The 25420-nt window shown below is 40.8% G+C and overlaps 1 protein-coding gene across 1 annotated transcript in view; it reads right to left on the reverse strand.

Annotated features, from left to right (window-relative positions):
• Positions 1-13530: 13530 nt before the first annotated feature.
• The window catches only part of LOC145444240 (CCN family member 2-like), a 288076-nt gene continuing 276186 nt past the window's right edge, over positions 13531-25420 (reverse strand). The window contains exons 2-7 of the mRNA XM_080322188.1: positions 23953-24253; positions 21965-22163; positions 21297-21450; positions 19026-19090; positions 16106-16296; positions 13531-14201 (exon numbers count right to left, since the gene is read on the reverse strand). Coding sequence (XP_080178314.1) covers positions 13869-14201; positions 16106-16296; positions 19026-19090; positions 21297-21450; positions 21965-22163; positions 23953-24099 — 1089 coding nt within the window. The 5' untranslated portion in view covers positions 24100-24253 and the 3' untranslated portion in view covers positions 13531-13868. The remainder of the gene's footprint in view (positions 14202-16105; positions 16297-19025; positions 19091-21296; positions 21451-21964; positions 22164-23952; positions 24254-25420) is intronic.

Raw genomic sequence — 25420 nt, forward strand, 5'->3', positions numbered from 1 at the left:
ACCTTGTCAATACACAGTACATGCACGATGCTGTATATACCCATTTAATTTTTTATGGGGGTTCCAATATTCGTTCAAGCTATTTCGCGATGTTTTCATTTGTACATGCATGGTAACGGATTGATAATTCAAGACATTAAATCAAATTCAACTGCGAGGAACCAGTTTACAAAAGATCATTGGGAATTGAACAATACGTTTAATATCAAAACGGAAATAATCATTTTCAACGGAACAATATATGTATGACCGACACGTTGCTGAGCGAGTGGTGCATCGGGTTAAAACTGCGTCGGAGCAGCAACGGTCGATTATGTGTTGGAGATTCATATTAACACCTCACCGCTGCCTAATCTGCGTCCGTAACTTTCGAACAATCCTAGATCGATAGTGGGCCGAGCCACTATTAGGACGAATCGGGAACGCCGAAATAAGGAGAATAAAAGACTTCAATGAAAAGAAACAGGTAAAGTCTAATGAGATATTGCAAAGTGTGTTATGATATATATCGTTACACTTATCTGCCTACCTACACACAATCACACATATGACCTGGCGATTTTTTTACCTAAAAAACGGAAGATTTGTACCTGAAAATGGAAATTTTCACATTTTTTGACGTTAAAAACTTAATTTTGACAAAATTTTTCTCATGTGTATGTAAATTAGGCTTTTCCGCACATAATGTTAGAATTGTACTACTTTTCTTCGTTGCTGGTTGGAACTGTCTGTCCTTACGATGTAGTTTGACCCGAAAAAAACCTTTTGACTTGAAAACTGACAAATTTTTACATGAAAAACTATATTTTAACGAAACTGGACCTATGCAGAATTCCAGTAGTTACATCACGCATTGTCGCAGAAATAATTAAAAGTTGTTGCAGTACTACAGAAGATACTTTCCTACATTCTCGGGTAGCAAGTGTCTGTCCTTAACTCCTTACTGAGTATAGCTTGTCAAGAATGGTGAAAGAACGGTCAACAGCAGCAGCTGTTGGCTGGCAGCACTGAAGTTGTGCGTTCACTGCTGGTAACACACCGTGTTGCTTCATTTTGATAATGGTGTCTACAGCACAATTTTTCATCATTCGCTTCTTGATATAAGAACCAATGCCCACGCAGTCTTGCTTCAGTTAGTCAACCTATTTGTTTCATTTGAACGTTTATGAAGGCTACGAGATGTCAAATGTCAAATGATAAGTTCCCGACAGTGCAAACATCTACGATACAAACGAAATACAGGTTGCAAAAGAATTTTGACTTTGTAAACAATTTTAACAATTCTTTGACCTAACGCTACAATTTTGACAAAATTTCGAAGGGAGTCGAAGGCGATTTCAGTTCAATTTAGTTCAGGGGGGAGGCAAGTGGCGCAGTGTGAAAATCGACTGCGCTGCGACACCAATGGTAGTTGGTTCGAACCCTTGTTCGGGCTAGTCTCTAGGTGTCGAAGGTTTATCAGGGCTCCTCATGTACTAACAGTGTCTTGAAAAAGCCCAGAAACACAGTAAGCCACGCTGGAAAAAGTCGGCATCCGAGACCCGAAGTTGAATGCATGGGAGAGTGAAATGAAGAGAGAAGAGTGAAATGAAAGTGAACAATTGCGAAGCGCTTGAAGAAAGATGCAAATGTCAACGATACTGAAATATACAAGACAGACAATGACACTTATCTGTATAATATCCATGTCGTGATGCACAGGCGTAACAAGGCTATAAGTGTCACTGAAATGCCCTGAATTGATAATAATATTAGTTTAGTTCAGTGTAGGCTACTTATAAATCATCATTTAAAAACACCATAAGATATCGAATGAATAAAAAGACCGGGAAGAAGTCGAAAAAAGTAGTCGTGACCTATCATAACTTATCGTACCAGGGGTTCCTAATTTTTTTACGCCATAGTCCCCAATGAAAATTTTGAAAAATAAATGTCGCCCCTATTTTTTCAACCATGGCCCCTAAGGTTGGGAACCCGTGGTATAAATAATGACTCACGTGTAAATATAATGTGTAACATAGCCAAGGCTCCTATATAGCTGTCGCGATACTCACGAGGTCTGAAAGGGTCAAATGTATTTACAGGTGTCTTTTGCAATTTATAGCCCATCATTATTCCATCAATTATCATGTTATAAAGGTCCTATCCATGGAATACTGTTAAAAACAACGTGTGGCTTCATGTGTTTATTTAACAGACATTTTGAGAGTGCCAAGCCTTCCCATGATATTGATTGATACGCATCGAGCCAATATGCGTCGTGCGTGTATACAGCTCTCGGTTCTAAATAATCTCTAAATTAGGCACCTCGAAACGATTTATTACTTGGAGTACACAGTGAGTACATACCCTTCATCGCAAACTTGACTGGTTTCTTGCAAGAAATAAATCCATCGACATGTGCGTAGGCCTATTGGTAAATTCTTCATTACATGTTGGGAAATCCTATTAAACTACTTCATTGGGGGACGGAGCCGCATGCGTCGGTATCGTCATATAGGTTACATATCTTACTTTTAGGATATGATATTATTGCTCCACACTGTGACGCCATGGAAATAAAATAACATTCAGAATGAACTTGCTAATGTCTTTTATTGAAACGTGCACCCATCCTTGACTTCAGTAGCAGCAAATATAGACCCACTGAGAAATTGTTTTGAATGAGCACAAACATCGCGCTTCAAACCAGAAAAGTATATGCAGGGCCGTAACACTGGTAACAGCACTTCGTCAGCCCCCCCAAAAAACTTTGGTCTTGGGCCCCCCATTGGGTTATAGATCGAACTTCTGGGGGGCGAAGCCCCCCAGACCCCCCTCCGGCGATACACTTTTACCGCTAACATCATATTCATTGGGAATTTGTTTAGTCAATCAGCTTTTGTCGCCTAGGCGCACTTGGCGCGGAAAATTTCTAGAGTTCATGATTTCGTCGGTCAGTATGATCGGAAATTGCATATATTGTTATCAATTTTTATCTTCTCTCTGCTCACGTAATCAGATTTGCCGGTAGAGCGGAATGAGGTGTGTTTGAAAAGGTAGGACCACTCAATAATAATTAAACATCTTCGGGCGTATAACCGTTGGCAGGAACGAAACAGCACCTCGTCAGGCCCCCAAAAACGGGGGTCTTGGGCTCCCATAGGGTGATGAAACGACCCCCCCATCACGTTGTTCGCGTTTGTCACGAAATTATCTGTACTGTATTGTGAGCCAGCGCGAAAATTTTCGATAATTTATGATAAAATCGGTAAATCAGATCGGAGATTGCATATATATTATGCTGTCAATTTATTGTCCTCTCTTGCTCACGTAATTAGATTTACCGGTAGAGCTGAGTGAAGTGTCTTGAAAACGGGAGGGTCCGTTAATAATGATTAAACATCTTCGGGCGGGCGGACCCGTTGATATGACTTCGTTACATGATGTTATTTCGTGACTTCCAGTCTGCTATATCAAAAAAAAATATATATATATATATAGAGAGAGATATGATATTCTTTTTCGCCTGCACCATCGAGATGCTTTGACGACGGAGTTGCGATACGGCCCCATGAGGTCATCTAGTCTGCGCCCCCGTTTTTTTTCTCCTCCATGCTATCCGTGATTGCTGAGCGCCTAGCAGGATAGCTGCGGATACCAATTTTCGAGTCTTTGGTATGACCCGGCCGGGGATCGAACCCACGACCTACCGCTCGAGAAGCCGGACGCATAACCATTACACTATCTCGCTCGATCGTCCAAACGTAGGCTTCTAAACTAAGAGACGCACACGATTACAAATTGGTATTTCTTCGCTGGCATAAACTTTTTCCCATCGGGATGGTATTTGTCTTGTGAGGTTCAGATTGCAAAGACAGGAACATTCGACTCCAGTCATTTAGGCGCCTATGGACAATTAAACCTATATGTATTTTGTATATATAACGAAGTCTTCGGTCTGCATAAGGGCATAGACCTTTTCGGCCAAGCTTTTCTCGCTGCCGATCGTTCTGGCACACTTCTTGGAGTCGCATGTTATATGGCCTAAAACTTGATTGTATGTCTTGGTGGGTCGTGACGCGGTGATGGCCCAATACCCAATAATATATATAAATGGCTACTTGAATTTTTTTTAAATTGCATGAATTTTCAAAAAATACTCTATGATTTATGATAATTCACGAAATAATTTTAGTCCCCCTTCGAGCTCGCCCCCCCCCAATTAGGAGGTTTGGGGTGCGGCAGTTACGGTGCTGAGTATGTGACAATATATTAGTGCACGAATTCCCGTTGCTAATATTGCAAACATTTTTGTTTGTGGTATTCTTGGTGTTTGTCGACTGCTCTGGTCATTTACACCAGGCCAATTTTTTTTTCATTTTTCTTCCGTAGCTGCCGACTTGTAGCACGGCCCTCTTCTAGGCATTTATAAGACACCGCTTACACCAGGGGTCGACAAACTCCGGCACTCGTGCCATTTGTGGCACGCGGGATGATTTTTCGTGGCGCACCAAATGATTCGACGCAAACTATTATAACCATGTCTTTGCAAAAAATGTAGCAGAAGTTTTCAAAATGTACAAAGCTTGTAGGCGATCCAAAATTATTTCGTAAATCAACATAAAATAGAGTCTTTTAGGGCAGATTTTAGTTATCTTGAAATTATTTTCCGCGCTTCGCGCGATTTATTGGGCTTGATGTCTTGATTATAATGTGAGAACCCCAATAAATAAATATTTATGTATTTATGTAGAAAATGTTTTTAAAGCTATGCAATTTAGGGATGGTGTGAACCTCTGAAAGGTTCAGGTTCGTGTGAACGCCAACCTTTTTGAAAGGTTCTGTGTGAACGCGAACGTGAACCTCATGACGTCACGGGACGTCATATTGCTGATTCCAACCCTAACTTTCAATGAAGTGATAGCCTATATTGATGTACACGATACCAAGCGACGACTCGGGCCCCATAATGCCACAATGCTGAAGTGCATACTGGCGTTTTAAACGTCGCTAAATGTATCAACTGAGGCAATCAAATGATATAATGCTTCCATAAAATCAATATTATCCGTCGCTTTACCAGGGAATATTAGCTTACACCTTAACAGTCTTGGCCAGACCGGACAATGTATTCGGCGTCTGAGTATTGCTACCGATATTAGGCTATCCTACAAGTTATACAGCTGTAGCCAACACCTCGATCGCACGGATTTGGTTTTATGATACAGCAAACATATGAAGTCAGGATTGACCCCGTACGCCTGCTAGATTTGTTACATCAAAAAACGATATCAATCTCATCGATTGGTTGAATAAGCAGAGAGTCACTAAATGTTCACAAACGGAAAGCTGGATATTTCGAGCACACTTTTGTTACAAAGCAAGTAACATTTTTGAGATTGTCAAGGTGCATACTCGTTTTGTGTTGATTTTTTTATGCCGCCAGCGCCATGCATAGAGTGGCCCGCAGTTAAAATGCAATAAATTCGAACCAAAGATGTCATAATGAAGTGAAAATTGTAATATATGAAAAAGGTTCACTGTGCAGAACCTACCAAGGTTCTGTTGTGAACGCGAACCTCTATATTTCCGAGGTTCACACACAGAACGCGAACGTGAACCTCACGTTCACACCAACCCTACGTATGCATAATGTACAGAAATGAGTCAACCGTATTAGCAGTTATGAAAGAACGTTAACCGATTATCATAAGAAACCATTTGGATGCTTTAGTCTAGGAGTGTTCACTCTGCAGCCTACGGGAGTCCAACTTATGAAGCGGAATTCCGGCGCTGGGCATTTTCACGCTATAGAAGACACGACCGAGACAAAAGTTTCGGACAACGTGCGACCATGCGACTCGCTGTGCGGTGTATGCGTTGCCAAAATTATTGGCGGCGATGAAACATGGAAACAAAATAACCGCCGCATGATGGCCAAAACGTTCGACATTTTGATACGCCGAAACGACCAGCGCCGAATATTCCAGTGCCAGCAGCTTGAGCCGCATGTATCAAATGAGACCTGCCGAGGAAAATAATGAGCCCCGTGTCGAAATGCGAATTTGGAATCGTGTTCGTCTCTCAGATGAGATATTCTTTTAGTTTCCACTGGTGGCAAGCGATTCCGATATATCTGGAGCAACGACAATCTTTACCTATAGCGATACCATATTATGGGAATCTGAAGATAGGACCATTTTCAAAAATTTCCAGACTCACAATACCGGAGTAAAATCCGGAAAAAATGGTAAATTTGATGCGACTTTGTAATTGCTTGACTGAAAAACATAACAAAAGTCAACTTTGTGGCTCAACTACCAAAGGTCCCGCCAAACTTTCACTTGAGTACTGGTTTCCTATATCTCAGTTGAATTTTAACATACATTTAACAAGAAGTTTTAAAAAAGAGGGCCAATTCTAAAAAAAGAGGACATTTGGGCGTCCTCCGAGGACATTTTCAAAAATATCAAAAAGAGGACAAATCCTATTAAAAGAGGACGTATGGTAACCCTACTATACCGTGACCTTTGGAAACAAATCTAGAGTCACACCAACCTTAATATGACACCAAACCGATTTGAATGATACAAGGTTGGGTACATTTTTCATAATGATCAGACCATATCATTGTGACAACACTGATTGGCCTGTCTTATTGGATATGGTACCGAACACAGTGGACTTGGAAACGACCAAATCAACCACAAAAGATCTATCATTGCGCGACTGAAAATAAATTATGTCAATATTACGTACATGTAAGCGATAGGTCGGGTTCGGTAGCGACCAAAATTGATTCCCTTCGTGACCAATAATTCAAGAATCTCTGACGTAACGGAGGCCGTTGCCAGCTGCCGAAAAACGGTTGGCGGTATTCCTTGCTTGAAACGTTAAATATCAATACATTGAATGTTTGGCACGCAAGCTGGTAAAAATTTGACGTTTTTTTGACATTTTGGCACGCTGAACACAAAAGGTTGCCGGCCCCTGGACTTACACGGATCATGTGGCGAGGAGGAGCTTAGATAAACCTCTCACACTTAGGTAGGAATTTTTAAGCCGATCTCGGTCGGACTCGAACCCCCATTGATGTTGAAGTAGTTGCGACTAAGATTACGATTGCAACAAAACCTCTAAATAATCGATTATTATTACGATTACACGGTGAAGTAATCAGGATTACTCAAGAACACATTTGTTTTGGAAGGCATTATAACGACTGAGATTGCTTAAATGCCGCATGATGAGAGAACAATTGTCTTCATAAATGTTACGTCCACTTCTCGATGCGCCACAATATACACATTGCACAACTTCATAGCTGACGATTCAACCAAACATCCAACATCGATAATAACAATACTACAGTATTCTAATCGAGGAAGGGTCAACAATATATTGGTTGTGTGTTGATGACCATGACGCGGCGGAGGTTCTCTCAATCATGTTACTACAATACACTACATGTAGAAACCAGAGGTGGTCAGTAACGAAGTACTTCTACTTTTTCGAAGTACTCAAGTAGTTTTCCTCTACTTCTGGTACTTACTCAAGTAGATCTGATTTTCGCTACTTCTACTTCTACTTCGTAATATTTTGTGATCTACTTACTTACTTTTCGCTATTTTCAGTTTGTCAAGTAGAAGTAGTTAAATCCACCACTCAGGAAGATAGCCTAAGGAATTTCGGGGCTGTTTTCACGGAGTATCAACATTTAATTTTCATAAAAGTTGAGTATAGCCCACAATTTTCGTCGCGCTTCGCGCGCAGTGGATACGGAGTAACCAGTAGAATTTCACGATTGTATCGGTGAATATAATTTAGGTAGCGTTGGCGTGGTTCCGTTCACACCAAATTGTCGCCCTTCGCTATATCAAATATTTCATCACAGTATATACGGCTCATCATACCGTTTGAAACTGATGTTTCGCAATCTAGCACTTACTCATCATATCGTAATCTAGCATGTCCATGGCGTGTCCTAATCTCGAAAAGTGTTATAGCATACCACTTTCTTGACTAAAGACATGAAATACATGTTCCGCTTTTAGAAGTAGTATTTATATTTCACTTTCAATTCCCAGTATCATATGCTTTGAGTTCTAATTAATATCAGTTCTTTCGTCTCGATACCATACATGTTGAAGCATAAAAGCAAGTGTAGTAATGCCCTTAATTTCCGGAAATAAAGACACAATATGGCATTTTTAAGGTCCACCCTATTTTTTATTACCGTTTACTAATCGCGCAAAATGTTTACACCGTATCTTATACAACTTCTCCGAATTGCTCTTCGACTAAACTACGGGCCTTATAATGTGGGGGAGGGCGCCATTCCATGATATTTTCTAAAACATACTGTTCGAGAAAACAGAGATTTAGTATCGCCTTTCCAAACCAATACTATCATTTCCATCCCATGATGCCGACGAATGCTTAATTGCTTATGCTGTCGAAAATTGGATACATCCTGGTATGCATCAATATGAATCAAGCTCGGCACCTTTCGTACTGCTCAATTTGTACCTTTTTGACAATATATGTGAACAAATTAGGATCGTTTTCAAAACTACTTACTTACTTGAGTAGATTTAAAGTCAGTCAATTCTACTTCTACTTGAAGTAGTTTTAGGTTGCTTATGGAAGAAGTACTTTTACTCGTACTTGAGTAGATTTTTTCGTCGCTACTTCTACTTCTACTTGAGTAGCTTTCTTGACTACTTTGACCACCTCTGGTAGAAACTAGGAAGTCAGCGAATTGTGCTTAGTCAACCAATCAATTATATTCTTTACATCGACGAAATTGATATAGAGAATGTAACGACGTCTAATGTAAAAGATCTATCAGGCGTACGGAATCCATCTTGATTTGATATCCTTATGCTACTGTCTAACTTTATTTTGAGATAATATCTGGCAAGCATGGAAACCGGTGTTTCACTCTTAAGAAACATCAGTCCGGTCGAGCCGAGTCCTTGTCGAAATTATTGGCAAAGCGACGGATGACATCGATTTTATGGAATTATAGCATTTGATTGTTGCAGTTGCTACAATAACGTGACGTTTAAAAAGTCAGCATGTACTTCAGCATTATGGCATAATATGGCCTGAGTCGTCGCTAGTTGTACAATAATACATTCGTTTATGGAAATGTAGGGTTGTAATTAGCTAGGGTTACCATACGCCCTACTTTAGGAGGATTTATCCTTCTTTTTCCGGTTTTTGAAAATGTCCTCCGAGGACGCCTAAATGTCTTCCTTTTGGCAATTCGTCCTCCTTTACAGCTTTTACAGCTATGATAATGGATAGATTCGAGTGAAAATAGGGCATAAAATGACGCTACATAGGAAATTCGTGGTCCGACTTTTTTTTAGTCAACCCACGAAATTTTTCAGCAAATTTTAGCGATATCGGCTGATTTCAGTTTTGTGCGACTAAATTTTCTGATCTGGTAAAAGCGTTCTCCTTTCCCGATTCCAAAATATGGTGACCCAAAATTAACAATATGACGTCACGTGACGTCATCGGTTCACTTCGCATTCACACAAAACCTCGCAAAAAGGTTCGCATTCACCAGAACCTGAACCTTTCTGGGGTTCACGCCATCCCTATTACTACGTGTGGATGATTTATAGTAAAAAGTGAAGTAATCGTTGTTTCGCAAAGAAATCGGTTGTATATGCGAAAGAATCGATTGCGATAACTACGATCTCGATCAGACTCAAACCCGCGATACATTGATGTTGCAACATCCAGTAGCACTACGCTAATTGCAAAGAAAGAAAGCACTCACAAAGAATGGAAAGAACTAGTAGAAAGGACCGCGGCTTCAAAAACAGATCAACATCGAAAAGAACTGTGACATCGGGCACTCTAGGCCGAGGTGGATGTTAGAGTAAAGGATCGCTACTGATGCGTGTCGTTCGGCATCCTCCTATCTGTTCGTTATATCGCATTGTGTCTTATTGCATTGCACATTGTGTGTAACTTGTTCAGATGAAAATTATAACCCAATGATTGTTGTTGTTGTTGTTGTTGTTACCGCCCCTAATGCAATCGCAAGAAAAGATATGACGATATGCAATAATTTTATCTCGCTATACAGCAGTAGAGAGGCAATGTATCTAATGTGACCACTGGCCAGTTTCCACCATTTCGGAGAAAGCAATCAAGATTACCAAATCCCCAACTCGCAGTCATGCTTGTGGTACAATTGACGTTGCGTGTCGTAATTCGCAATGAATATTACGACTCGCATCGAGATTTTACACCCTTGTTTACGTTCAGCATCGTTGACATTTCCGTATTGGAGCGAATGCCAATACTTCTGCATTGGCGGTGATTGACGTAAACCGGAATCGAAAGATTCGTCGCATCATTACAGTTTGCAGCAAGGCAGGGCATAGTTCCTGTCGTTACGCCATGAACAAATAAGCGGAAACGAGCTACTGGATTTACATAGCTTCGTCATTGTCGGATACACAACATATACGCTCTGTCAAAGCTTGCACCGAGTACCAGTTTACCGTGATGTTGCACATATTCCGCGCGACATGCAAATGACACACGTCCGGGTGAACTATTCGATCAACGGTCACGTTTCGCATAGTATGCAGTTTCTCTGTGGAGCCGCAGTGCGAAAAAGCTTCACATTCCTACCGTATCATGCAACCGGGTGGCGGTTGGGCAGGTACACAGTACACACAGATAGACTATAGGCCTATTATCGAAATCGTAATTCACTTTTTTAAGTGTTGAACTACAGGAAGACTATGTATATTTTCGCTGTGTGATTGAATAGTTTTGTTTCCTTGCGCATTGTCCATAATCTTGTACTTAAAGAGCTTCTTGGAGGTGAAGAACTTACTACATACTACATACTACGGTATCTAGTAATATCTTCAATGAATCTTGTAGCTTACTCCATCGGTTTCCGACGTCAAATTGTAGTTTGCCTTCTAGTTTCCACTCTCCATATCGCACATCTTGTAGAATATATCAAGGGTTTGTTAATTAATACATGCCGTCGCTGTATCGAGAGAAATTGGAGCGGATTTGTTCTCCGATAGCAGTAATCGCACCCATGGAAATTACATTAATTATATTGGCAAATATGTCAATCTGCATTAGTCACCTAGGCATTTTGTTAGGTAAGGGTATTGATGGATAATTCCTGGGCACATCGTGCCAACGTACGATGTCAAAGCTCGTTATGTATTTGAGTATACTCTAGATCAGGGGTCGCCAACTCAAAATGGGTCGCGGGCCACTTTTCAAAATTCCCAGAGGCCGCGGGCCGCATGTCTCCAATATCGAGATTAAAATAGGCAACACAGTTTAAAATCACGATTGATAACTCTGCGTTAGTACAATGCTGTGCTCTCTAACATGGGCGATGGGCATAGTCATCACAGAAGAAATAATATTTTATTGAACTAAAACAAATACAACAAAAATATCATGATCGTGAATTTCATTATATTTTGACCTATGAGCTGCGCACGATGCAACACTCTGTAGCAACTAAAACATGGGTGACCACTGACCAACCTTGTTGCTGTTCACGGCCGCATTTCGATTACTCATGTAGCCTGCGGCCGCATTCCATTGCATAGTCATAATGAACTAACTGGAGCCAAATACCCAGGTCAAACTGTCCATGTCCATTGCGGTTACACTCCGGACCTAATCGATTTACTTGTATCGGCGTACTATGCGCATCGAAATCGTGAGTAGTCCTGTTATGAAGAGCAACAGGGATTCGATCTGTAGTCGCGCGAAGCGCGAAAATTTTTTCATGTTCATGAGTGAATTTCGCCATTAAATATTAGTATAGTTTCACATATTACTATCAAATATTTGTCCTCTCTCGGCCCATGTGATCAGATTCACCGATAAAGTTGATGCATGGGGTGTCTTGGAAAACTAAGGGAAGGTATTAATGCTGAGCTGCATCCTTGGGTGGGCCAATTCTTATTGGTCCCCTTTGTTGCATGCAGTTATTGCTTGACCTCCCATCAGAATTGTCGGTTTAGTGGAAATATATTGGATTGGCCACCCACTTGCTGGAAAACTATCTCGGTCTTGGCAGTGCACGTCAAGGCAATATGCCCATTCATATCAGCAAATTCCCCCGTGGAATGATATTACCATCTCCGAAGCAGTATCAGCTAGTGAGGAATAGTGATATTGGGCACAGTAGAATGGCTTACTTTGAACAACAACAACAATATGTTTAAACTTAAATCAATTTCAGTATTTCAAAATGCTTTGCTAAGCGTTCTTCCGAAATTTCTCCGAATCAGGTCGCGGGCCGCAAAATATGACCTCGCGGGCCGCGTGTTGGGGACCCCTGCTCTAGATCTAGAACTATGCAACATTTTAACGTGCCAGAGAGGCATAGAACGCGATGTGCGCCTCCAAACCGATGGAGACTTTATCAATACCAATAACATTAATTTATCTTATCACGTTTTACTGTCAATCACGGATTCCGGGGCTTAATATCTTGCGATTGGAACACGAAGAACAACACTTCGATGAACACCTGTGGTGATTTGCTTGTCCACGGTATAGTAGGATTATCAACAAGATTCGCACGAAAGCCATTGAAAAGTAATTGATACTGCTTTCTATCTAAGCGTGGCCTTTGGAATTCAAGAGTCGGCCACTCCAGATTACATACCACAAATACGTGAATTTAAAATGCAGTGTGGAGGAGTTAATGAAATTCAGGGGTTTTACGAGCGTAAACAAGTTTATCCCTTGTGTTTTGAAAACAACTGTTCACAAAGGAGCCGTTGTATTATGCATTTGTATGCATGCTCGTGTCACTGTGGATGCAATTACAAAACCTTAGCGGTATATGGTCCCATCGCATTAAACCTGTTCTTCTTGCTCTTTCGACGAAAAAGGCATGCATTAGCCTTTTTCTTCCTAGAAAATTAAAACACTATTAGCCATGATTCATCAGAAATCTTTGTTGCCCCGATGACAGGCCACTATCACATTGCACGTGTCCGCCCACGACTCGTGCGTTGATAAATCCGTTTTTGATCGTGATGAGCTTGATTGTATAGCTTTTATGGAGTCACAATATCCGAGCCACACCCCGGCCACTCTTCCTGCGTGTCGTTTCAACGACTTATGTATCGTGAGAAAGTCTTCATTCTGGAAAGGTATCTCCAAACGAATTCGGAGCTTGTTTGAACTTTGTACGCCGACCACCCACGATTCCAAACTTAGATGACTGAAAAGGCGTAAACATGGCCAATAGCCATATCCTTGATCTATAACGGCAATGGTAGCTATAAGCGGAGTATGTCAGTAACGAATTACATCCATCTTTTTCGGAGTACCCATCGAAGAATTTGCCTATGGAAATGATATTAGACTTATTTCACTTCGAAGGTGAAGGTTTTTCTTCAAACCTGCCGCTATCCGCTATATACATGCTGATCGCCGACCACTTTCCGTATTTCATTTTACCCGCATAACCTGCCCATTGAAATAGTTTAGATATCCTCCCTTAAACATCAACATGCCTTATTGTAAAAAAAGTAGCAATCTTTATTCAGATAAACATAATCAGAAAAAAAACATAAATTAAATATATAATAAATGGGTATTCGATAAGAAATCCTTTATTTACGAAAATAATGGATATCCACAAAATCGAATATTGTGCAAAATAGAGTTACCGCCCAGGAACCGGAAATGCATGAGTTCGACTATAGACCCTTTTCGTTCGATAACATTTTCGGTCGCCGGGAAAATTGAATTCGTCTGGCACGAGACACTCGGCTCGTATACGACAGTGATCGCTCTCGGAGACCGTGACTATCTAATAGCCATCTGCACGTCACGTTACCATGGAAACGTATTCACGTGGCAATGGATGGCGATATATCACGATGAAGGTCCAAGCCGAGCGACGAGCTTAAAATGTCATTGTTGCTACAGTAATACCCGCACGTGCAGCTTTGAATTAGCATCATCTTTCTCTTGATGCGATAAGTTTCAGTTCCGCTGTGACGCGCGCGCTTACACTGGAATTCGATGTTTACTGTCTTGGTGTTGCTCGGCCGACAGCATTTCCTGGCTCCACGGCACGTACCGCAGTATCGGGGACGGAAGGCTTTCGTGCTCAAGCAACCGCTCAATGAATACCGTACTCTCTTGCTGCGACGTGTGTGCCGTCGGCAGTTCTTTTTCATCTGTCCAAATAAAATGGCAATGTACAGAACATGCTTAAAAACGGGGTTGACACTGCGACCTACAATAACTCTATATTATTACCATATTCAATAAAAGCTGTCCTAGTGAACGAGAATCGTACCGCAGAGGTGGTCAGTAACGAAGTACTTCTACTTTTTGGAAGTACTCAAGTAGTTTTCCTCTACTTCTGCTACTTAGTCAAGTAGATCTGATTTTCTCTACTTCTACTTCTACTTCGTAATATTTTGTGATCTACTTACTTACTTTTCGTTATTTTCAGTTTGTCAAGTAGAAGTATTTTAATCCCCTAATACGGAAGATAGCCTGAGGAATTTCGGGGCTGTTTTCACGAAGTACCAACATTTAATATTCATAAAAGTCAAGTAAAGCCCAGAAATTTTGTTGCGCTTCGCGCACAGTAGTTATGGAGTGACAAATATGTTGTCACGAAAGTATCAGTGAATATAATTTAGGTACCGGATTGCTTGGTTCCGTTCACACCGCATTGTCGCCCATATCAAATATTTCATCACAGTAAATAAGGCCCACCATAACGTTTGAAACTACCGTTTTTCAATATAGAAATTACATATCGTATCTTAATCTAACAGCCCATGACGTGTCCAGCTAATCTGGAAAATCCGGCATTTTTGAACGCTACACCTGATTGAGCAGATCACCTTTGAAGCTTTATGGACAAAAGACATGAAATTTATTTTCCGCTTTTTAGAAGTGGTATTAGTATTTCACATTCAATTCCGAGTATCATACTTTGAGTTCTAATTATACGTTCAGTTCTTTTGTCTGCAGAACATATATTGAAGCATAAACGCAACCGTAGTACTGCCTCTATTTTCCGAAAATGAAGTTACACTAAGTATAAATTTTACGATCCACAATATTTGTTATTAACGTATACTAATCGCGCAAAGTGTTGAAACCGTATCCGATACAACTTCCCCGTATTGCTCTTCGCCAAAACTTGGGGCCTTATCATATGGGGTCGGGCACCCTGTCATGATGTTCTCTAAAACGCAGTATTCTACTAAACAAAAGCTTAGTATCGCATTTTCATATCAATACTATAATTTGCATCCCATGATGCGAAAGAATGCTTATTCTGTCGAAAATTGATATCTCATGGGATGCATCAATACGAATCAAGCTCTCTGCACGTTCCACATAGCTCAATTTGCAGCTTTTGACAGTCCATGCGAACGAATTAAGACTGTTCTCAAAACTACTTACTTACTTGAGTAGATTTAAATTCGGTCAATTCTACTTCTACTTCAAGTAGTTTCAGGTTGCTTATGGAATAAGTACTTCTACTTGTACTTGAGTAGATTTTTCCGTCGCTACTTCTACTTCTACTTGAGTAGCTTCCTTGACTACTTTGACCACCTCTGATCGTACGACGAATCGAATTCGAGATGAGTGAAATCTTTTGTGCTTGCAAGTTTGTTGTTGACTATATTTGTTTGGCGTTAGCACGGACAGATTTTGTTCAAGATATATATAATCCAATTTTCTAAGACCATATATATTGATATCGAGCGACTATCTACAATTAGTGTGATCTTATCACTTGTCAGCACAAAGACAAACCGTCTGGAAGTGCATACGAGTATAGCGTTATGATCCAGTCAACGACTTTGCGGCGAACCAACCAAACCATACAAACAAACAAACACCAAATTAAACACCCTGTTACGACTATACGGGTCGTATGTACCAGGGTGGTTAAATTCCAAGTTGTATATAAACTACGGTTACGGAGAGGTCTGAAGCGTCACTGATACGATCTCGCAGACGAGATAAGTTTCGCTATTGAAGTTTGTGTCGAAACATAATAACGCATACATCGCATATCTATTCATCATGTGCAAATTGCTTGAATCTATACCTTTCTAGGACGAGCTGAAGAGCTACAAGGTCGGATAATGCAAAGACGAGTCTCTTTTGTCATCCTGCAGTCCCTGTTATCGTTTGTCACGCGTTCGCTCACGCCGTAGTTGCACGTCTTCGAGCACGGGGACCAGGGTGTCGTTTGGACGACACACGAACCTCGCAATGTAAGCGACTCCTTCTGCGGCACTGAGAATTGAAAGGACGAAAGTAAGCATTGAGTAAAGGCGGACCCTTCGGGGTCAGGGGTTTGTTATTCCTCACAAATTCTATTTCGAAATTCCGGCCAGTTTTTGTTTCTCGGAGTGATTTATTCGTCCGACTTCTGATATTAAGTCAACATGTATAAATACAGTAGCCTGGAATGCAGTAAAAAACTATTCATTAGCGCTTCCGCCACTAAAAATTGTCCGTCACAATGACATGTCAAGATTATTCCCAAGCCCATAATATGTATAACTGTATACCGCCTTCCTACCATACGTTGTGATAAGTCTTGTGTTTATTTTATTTGATGACTCTGGTGCACGACTATGTCGGAAATAACACAATCGCTAAGCCCCAAACGCGTGTCACAATAGCGCGGAATTTCTCCACCCCAAATTCTGCATTGTTTTCGTTTATTCAGTCCCACTAATCCGCCAAACATCTTATCTACATCACACCCCCATAACAAACATGCGCCCAGAACACTAAAATGACCCATCTTATTACAACGCCCATTTACCGAGGAATTTTCGTGCGCTGTTGACAGATGTACTTAGTGACAGGATTGTGGGTTGGCTGCAATTTAATTTGAAATTGCAATTCTATTTATCTTATTATTAAGGGATTTTTTCGCGGTATCAGCGAGTGGCATATCCTTAAAACGTATTTCAGATACTTAGCTACTCGTCAGTGATGCTATATACTTCACTAACAAAGGCTGTTAGTACGATATTTTTAAGATGGGCCAACTCCTACTCTTCACTCTAATGACGAGGCCATCGACATCATGTTCAACGCTATCGTGGTATCTTCTAAAATTCAAGCATGCAATTCAGATTAGTTCTTCCGACCACTGATAATATGGTAACTTGATCTGGCTCTGACGATATAAATCACGAAATTATTATTACGGTGAAGTGTCAGTCGGATGTGCGCGACCCTTACGTTTGCATGTCCCAAACCATAACAAAAGCGAGATTCAATTTGTCACACCCCCTTCAAATCACAACAGCGGGATTTATCAGGGCGTGGGCCGATGCGGTATTATTACGGATCAGTTTGACGCATGGCGTTTGACGAGATCAGTCTGCAGTGTTTTTACGACTGAAATGAACATATGCGAAGCGCGTGTGTAGGTGTGCCGATCAGTTAAATAGTTACAGTAAATGTACGCTATGCCGGTTTAGGCACGTGTGTTAGTTAAGTTTAATCGCATTTTCTGGGTCATTGAAAGGGAAACAATACACTGTCTTATAACCATACATGCGCTTCTAGTGTAATTCCTTGGGTCGTGTCATACATTCAACTTCATTCTAAATTCACATCACATATATATATATTGAGCATTCATTATACGTCACGTGCGTTCAACACACTACATGGGCCCTGTACATACCGAGTTGATAGTTACGCAAATGTGTATTCAATTAAATTAATGTCATGGTGCTGGTCACCGTCAGCATGCTGGCTTCATGAATCATGATGTCACGAAGAATTGCAGAACTTAACCGTTGACTATCCTTTTACAGATCAGTGTCCGAATATAGCTCCTCGATTTGTGGTATTGAAAATAAGATAGCCCTATCCTATGTCATCCTGTCGTTTCGATATTTTGATTGGATTTTTTCCCTATACATTCTATCAAGGATTCCGCGAATTCTACGGTACACCTTGAACAATTACGGGTCTATTTCGGCAGCATTATGTCGTCTCATTGAAATAATGTATTTTCGCTGTTTCCTCACACTGGTGATGCTTTGTCCTCACTGCATCATGCATGCTACGCTTTCGAGGCAATTCGGCGAGCGATTTCGAGAAAATGAGTTCTGTTCGAGATCGCACAAGTATCGAATGAATCTCGAAAATGTCGGAAACGTGACGAAAGCGCATAAATGCAACGCCATATGCAATTAACTATGTTTGCCGAGCATACCTATATGTAATTGAGCGGAGAAGCGAAGACGCAAATACACCACGAGAACAACAAGAAAACTCTGTTTTACGGATTTAAAGTAGGAACTGCTACATCGGAATAGTGTTTCGAGAGTTGTCGCATTTTGGCTTATCACACAATCGCAATTACGGGAATGTTGCAGCAATATTCCTTATGTGGAAGGGGTATAATGGCTTCGTGTGAAAGTTTCGGTGTGACTATATTGCTTCGTCTGTGGGTGTTTTTTTACAACTGTAAACCATGACATATAGCACCTATTAGGGAATGTTTTGAAATGTCGTTTTCATAGCATCATAACGTTTCGTCTATACTCAATCACCTAATTTAGAATTGATAAAACTCGCAAAAATCCGATTGTATTGCGTTGTTCTGCGTAAATTTCAAAGTTTTTGCTGTGTCTGGAGCAAACTAAGTTGGAATCTCGTCAATCATGCATGCGCAGGTTGCGCGCTATGTGCAGTTTCACAAATGCTTTACAGAGGGAAAAGGATTGACAAAATTTTGAAGAAAATTTTCTCTAGCTTTTTATTATGATATTTAATCACCATTATATTGAGCTATCGTCAAATTTCAACATACTTGTGACTATTTGTAAGTCTCATAATTTTGGGTGACTCAACTCAATCTCGTTGCGACGATAACGGTATGACGATGCAATCACAAAATAGATGTGTTAGTTTAGCCACAGTACGTTTATTAATGGTATAAAATGCGGCGAAAGGTAATTTTGTTCAACAACGTTTATCATCATACTTACAATATTGCACGGGACGTCTCGCGCACCTCCATTCTCCGCAGCAGGTGCTTGACGGTTTCGTCAATCTGAATGAAAATGTCCAATTAGGACCGTGCGCGCAGACACACATCTCTGTGGCATCCTAGGATATTGGTGTTTATATCTCCAGAGAGTTCTTTCGAAACAATGGCGCCTTTCAGCGTTTAGAATGATGTATTGGGGGTTCTTCTTTTCGGAAATTGTAATGTTATTCGCGTGCGCCGGGAGTTATTTGCCAAAGAATGTAGCGCGGGTGCAAAAACAAACCGTCTATATCCTTAACACATCGACTCTAGCAATGTTTATCAAATTTGGTATATCGTAACCATCTAAACCCGACTTAACCATGAGCTCATCTTCTTTCTAAGGTTTCAGACCAGTTTTGGGGTATAGATTTCCAAACGTTTCAGTAAATTAGACGTGTAAACAAGGCAAAGTGTACACTTGCAGTTCTGCTGAGTTTAGCAGTCTTGTAATGTGTAAGGTCAACTCTTTTGAGGCTATTACGTCATGAAGTGGAGCCGAATTTTTATCTCACATTTCCTTCTAGTCGGCGCTCACACGCTTCTGAGCTGGCCGGATTAGCAGTAACTATAGACCAACAACATTAACATCTCACAATGAACTATTTCATCGGTGTTCTCGAAAGATGCTTTACATAATTCCGCATCGATTGTTTCTGGCTTTTAGCGTATTTTGGTGAGTAAATTGAAACGATCAAAAATAGAATATTTCCGGCCATTCTTGATTTAGTACTCGACGATTAATGTACCATTAACTTTGTCGGAATATGTAATTATCAGGCGATGTGCTAAAGGATACCGACATAGGGGCCTATTCGACCTATGTAGTCTACACGCGTTTATTTTTGTGCGATAACTAAATCGGGCTGAACACAACAAAACCATTGCTCGAATCAGATTTGTTCACGCATTGATGTAGCACGACTTACAGCTTGCGATTAGAATTATTTTGTCGTGGAATGTTACAGTTTTGGTCAGCAAGTGACCGCTATACGAGACACACGGCACGACAAGATATGACATACGAGTGATGGGAATGAATGCAGAGCAAATATATGACCGAATTTGCATTCGAATTTAATTTGCTTGACTAGACTGAACCGGTCAGCAAATGTCGATCGAACTCTCTTGATTAAGTCATGCGGCGTGTGATTGATTGGTGGTATGGAAATCGTGAATTTTCCTCTCTTCCGTATTAGTTTTTGCAACTGACTTGTGCCCCCAATTGCTTTTCAGAATATGATTTGCATGCGGTCTCGTAACATATTTGCTCTTTTCCGCTTAACCGTTCTCGTAAAATCAGCGGTCATATCCGAACGCTGTCGAAGCTTTACGAATACAAACTGATTTACAGCCTAATGCGGGCTGTAATTCGCTCTGGTCAATGCCGTTAGCGCAAAGCCGGGTCATCACCCGTATCAATCTTCTAATGCGATGGCCTCATTTCATCTAGTCGTGACGTCATTTATAGTTGAAAAACATGCCATTGGGAGAGTGTGTTACGTCTTAATGTAATTAAGAAAAGGTGTCGAACAGGATCAAAGGCATTAGCGCCAGCTGGGAATGAAGACTGGTTTACCCGCAAGCCTTCGCGCCAATTTAGAGGCAGGAGGATGCGCGAAATATCGAGTACCCGAGACTTTTAGGCGCCGCAAAATTTGTTTCCGCGAATGGGGTGTTGTGCTCTTTCCGGTAATAATATATGTATTGAAGAACCAAGGATAAGTCAAGATGAAGATGATCTTCATAATGCGGCGTTTAGAGGTTATAATGACCACATGTGGGATATCTCGTGGATATAGTAGAAGGAGATTTCAATTTATGCGCCGTTATTTTCAAGTAATACCGTTTGATTCACGTCGTACCTCGCGAAGTACTGCATATCGAACCAGGTCTATTATACCTTTAAGAATGTCGAGAACCTCTCCTCAAATGACAATTTACGGACGTCGTCATTAAGCGTTGAAATTAAATATCTCGTGTTTGGGCTGAGTTTCTGACAGTGTATTATCCGAGTTCAATATTTTCGCTCGACCATAAGTGTCTTTTAACTGGAGCGTAAACAAAGGGCACTGTATTGTTCGGATTACCCACAAGAATGCTCTGGAATCGCCGGTTCCCCATTATACGAAAATAATTTAGTGCTAGATAAAGCATGAGGTAACTTTCAAAAATAGCGCATTGCCAAACTAGGTTAACATTCAGGAATTTATGAAACAACGTATAATACCTAGAAAAAGCGCATCCAGGCGGTGGAGGTTTGCACTTTGGAAAGCACGCAATGTGCCCGTCGATGCAGGAACATGCAATCCTGCAACTGGGCGAAAAGGTGGCTCCGTTCTGATGCCATTTGTTTGCGACGTAGCAATTTCTTCCCAGACGAGCTAAACCGAATAAATCGCGTGTTAATCAATATGAGTCTTGGCAGTCGGTAATAGCAAATTTCGAAACAATAGGGTTTTATCGGATATGCCCAACGAAGCTATGTTCTTATTGTATTACACACCATTGATTCAATAAGACTTTGCGATATTTTCATTCGGTTCTCTTGAAGATATTACGAGTTTCGCACGGTGGGTAAATTTGGCATTTCAATGCTCAATATACCACATCGGTTCAAGGTAAAGATTAAAACCGATTGATGGTGCAGTGATATTTGCTTTTCAATACATGGTGATTACAAATTCTCAGTGAGCTATGATTGATTGTGTGCTAGGAAGGATATTACCGACTCGTATTTAGCGTCCATAAAGGTCACAAGAGTTGGTAATATTCCGACGATTACATACCCGATTGCACAAGGATTCCTAGATTATATTTTTCTATAACTCAGAGACCTGATTCACTTCTCGGCTTCGCAGACATACTTAGAGAAAAGATAGAAAGCCCCGTGTTTACCTTTGCAAGTCAAGGAGTTTCCATCACAGTACAGGCCTTTGTGGTGATCGCAGACGTGTTCTAAATCGCACTTTTCATCGAGTTGCCGAGCGCACACCTTGCAGCATCCACAACCGTCGGCGACTAGACTGACACCGGCTTCACATTTCGGGTGACTTGAAGCACATGAGCATTCGCGACACACTCCGGGCAGTGGAACCTAAATATGTATTCTCAATGTCATCACATTTTACAGTGTTGTTGTTATCTGTAAATTCATTACTAATCAATAGATGCAACATTACAGTTATAGACACTGTTCTAGGTACAGATAAACTATTTGTGCAATCATTAGATATAACCAAAAGTATACTTTCCAGACACGAATGAAGTGAAGGAGAGCAGGCTAAAACTATTATATTGGAATGTGCGTAATGTAATGCACATAGCTTTTGAATAGAACATACGCCTGAAGGGATATACAAGTTCAACAAATCAATGTTAAATCGTCCTATGAAGAGCTATGTGTCTCAACTATAGCATCAGTATACTACCACAGTACACTGTACGTGTACGTACATTGGTCAATTCCGAGTGATCGCGTTTCGAAGTGGCGTTATAGGTTGTGTCAATCATTCAGGAATCTAAGAGGAGCAATAAAACCTAGACGCGATTGCGATAGATATATCCAATAGCAATTAGTGCTAATGTTTGTCGAACAAAGGGTGCTCGCGATTCGATCGCAAATGTTTGCGGATTAATCCTGAACGTAGCCGAAAAAAGATGCGTAGCACAAAGCCTCATTATTTTCCAATACCACCCCGACCACGAACTGACAGATCTCCCATTCAAATAACGGCTATTGCAGACAAACACGATTCGCTTCGGTATATCAGATGTGAAGATCAGACGAAAGCGCCGCCGATAATTTCGGATGCATTGGAAACGCGCTTCATCGTCTGTATTTTTAAAAGTTCCGATCTTGTGATGTTTTCGAAAAATCATTGGAACTGTGCGCACATCAAGGGAAAGTATTTTTTCTGTCAGGAAATTAGTCAGCATCTTGGGATTTTTGTAAATGAGAAATAATCTAGCAGTTGTCGATTTATCCTACTATCCGCATTCCTTCGTCCAATCACAATTATCACTTTCCATAATGAGACATAACAAATGCGGGTAACAAGCGTCCTGCGGAATGTTTGGAATGTCTTCAACGCGAGAAAAATGTCTCGCACACGGCAACGCCGAACGAAACCGTACGGTGTCCGGTGATTTATAGCGTTGGAAATATGTTAATATATGTGATTCAGGTGATAATTATTGTCGCCTGAAACCAGGCCTTATACGGACATGTGACACAATAACACCTTGTGTTTACAACGATCAAGATAATACCATGTTAAGACGGCTTATATGTTTTGAAGATGAAATCAACCAAGGCAAAATATGTGTCATTGTGGGCCATTGCGATATCATTGGGATTTCTTAATTTTGTTACCGGTTCCTGCAGAGCATGCCGCTTCAGAGGAACTGACAACTATACATAAATAAATATTCTGGTTTTATGAACCCAGCCATGATGAGATCACAGCTTTCCCAATCAGAAATTTCGTAGGGTATAGTACAAAATACAGATTATCCTATTTTTCGAAAGGTATTCGCAGATGTTAGAATTGCATATATCGCTTCGAGGGTGAGAGAGTATTCAAGATTCAACGCGATTCGCTTTCACGTTGTTCTGGCGCGAATAAACTAATCATCATTTAACGAGCTGTTGTTAAGATAGGCAGTCTATCTTAGATAGGTGAAGCCTAAATTGTTTTTTGAATTGTGTGGACTTATACGCCTGGCATTGTATATTTACACTGCGAGATTGAACTTTTCATGTTGTCATGCTGGATGTGCAAAGATCTGTGTGATATATCTCGTGTAGTCTCTGCCTGTCCAGCACCGTGACATAACAATGGGAAAATGTCACACTTGACGTCAGTTCGGACGCGCGTACTTACCGCATCGGGATACAAGTCTTTTTCCGAGGAATCAAAGATGACAGTGCCGTTTTCGGCAAGGTACGCAGCGCCGACGGTACGGACTGAGCTGGACCTCACTTGAACAGTGACCGTAAAAACAACAAACTGAGCCAACCAGCAGGTCATTGTTATGTCGCGGAATCTTGTCGTGGACACACTTGAGATTACTGGTGAGGTGCTTGAAATATCTTGACAGGGTATGGAATTCTTCGCAAATTCTTTGGAGCACTTCAAGCGCTCGCTTAACGCTCTTGAAAACTATAGATTCTATATAAATAAGCTAAGAAAGAACGGTAAAGTTTATTTGTACAGGGTCGTAAACGAAGTTAATCCGCTACAATGTACACTGCTTCCAAACTTCTTATAATCAATGTTCAGTGACATTGATGACCTATGACCCAACTTGGTGAACAATCTGTATCGTATGTATTGGATGCCAACCTAACAAAAGTTAGAGGCAGGAAGCTAAATCCGTGCTTGAGCGGTTCATAAATTCTATTATAACATCAAAGCTCCGTGATTATAACATTAAACAATTATAAGAACGAGTAATGTACGGATGTAGAATAGTACCTGGTGATATTTTAATCGACAATGTCAGCAGTTCGAAAACTCGCGTTTGTGACCGACGAGAGTAAGATATGTGCCGAACGCAGAACCCGATTGCCTTTTATATATGTCCCGATGACGGGTATTACTATTATATATCACAAAGCCCAATGAAACGGGTAGTGTACCACCGATCATGGCAACAGCATGAATGTGAGATGGTGCATGTCTAAGGAAACGGGTGCAATCCAGTGAATATATATAATACATGTTCGTAACACGGCTCATGTTTTTTTCTGACTATACCCACAAATGTATAATTGCTGACTTCCTGAACGCATATCGAAATGCATGCGCATTTGCACATTGTACACGATACAACATTTTAGTTTGGCCGATTCAAATACCTCACGATTGAATATTGTAAACGACCAATGCAGGCCATTAAACTTTTTTTCTAGGACACGGGTCACGCAGAAACCCTCAACTTCCGTGGATATCTTTCATATATATACTATATAGTCTATACAAAGTTACAGGTTGCTAGCTAGAAATGCATTAATGAATTGTACATTCTTCGCCTCAACACAACAGGAAACCATCATGCTGATATCGGTTTATCAATTTGAAATCATCACTAAATTTCCAGGCAACAACTACATTTGCGACATCGCAACCTATAGGATAAGTCGATTAAAACTATCAGGTGACAAAACAGCCGACTGTACCTCGAGTGGAATTCTGCATACCACACGTGCTACGAATTATTCCTATTCAAAGCACTGTCGCCTGGTCAGTCCTGTTTGTTGTATACTCCGCCCCTCTTCGCAACATTTCATTGTCTGATGGTCCTCGTTTCATAAATCTAAATTCCGCTGCCTGTCCAACGGCGTGTTCA

This window comes from Botryllus schlosseri, chromosome 8, assembly GCF_051294905.1.
Source record: "Botryllus schlosseri isolate E-star chromosome 8, Bs_hap1, whole genome shotgun sequence".
NCBI classification, from domain to species: domain Eukaryota; kingdom Metazoa; phylum Chordata; class Ascidiacea; order Stolidobranchia; family Styelidae; genus Botryllus; species Botryllus schlosseri.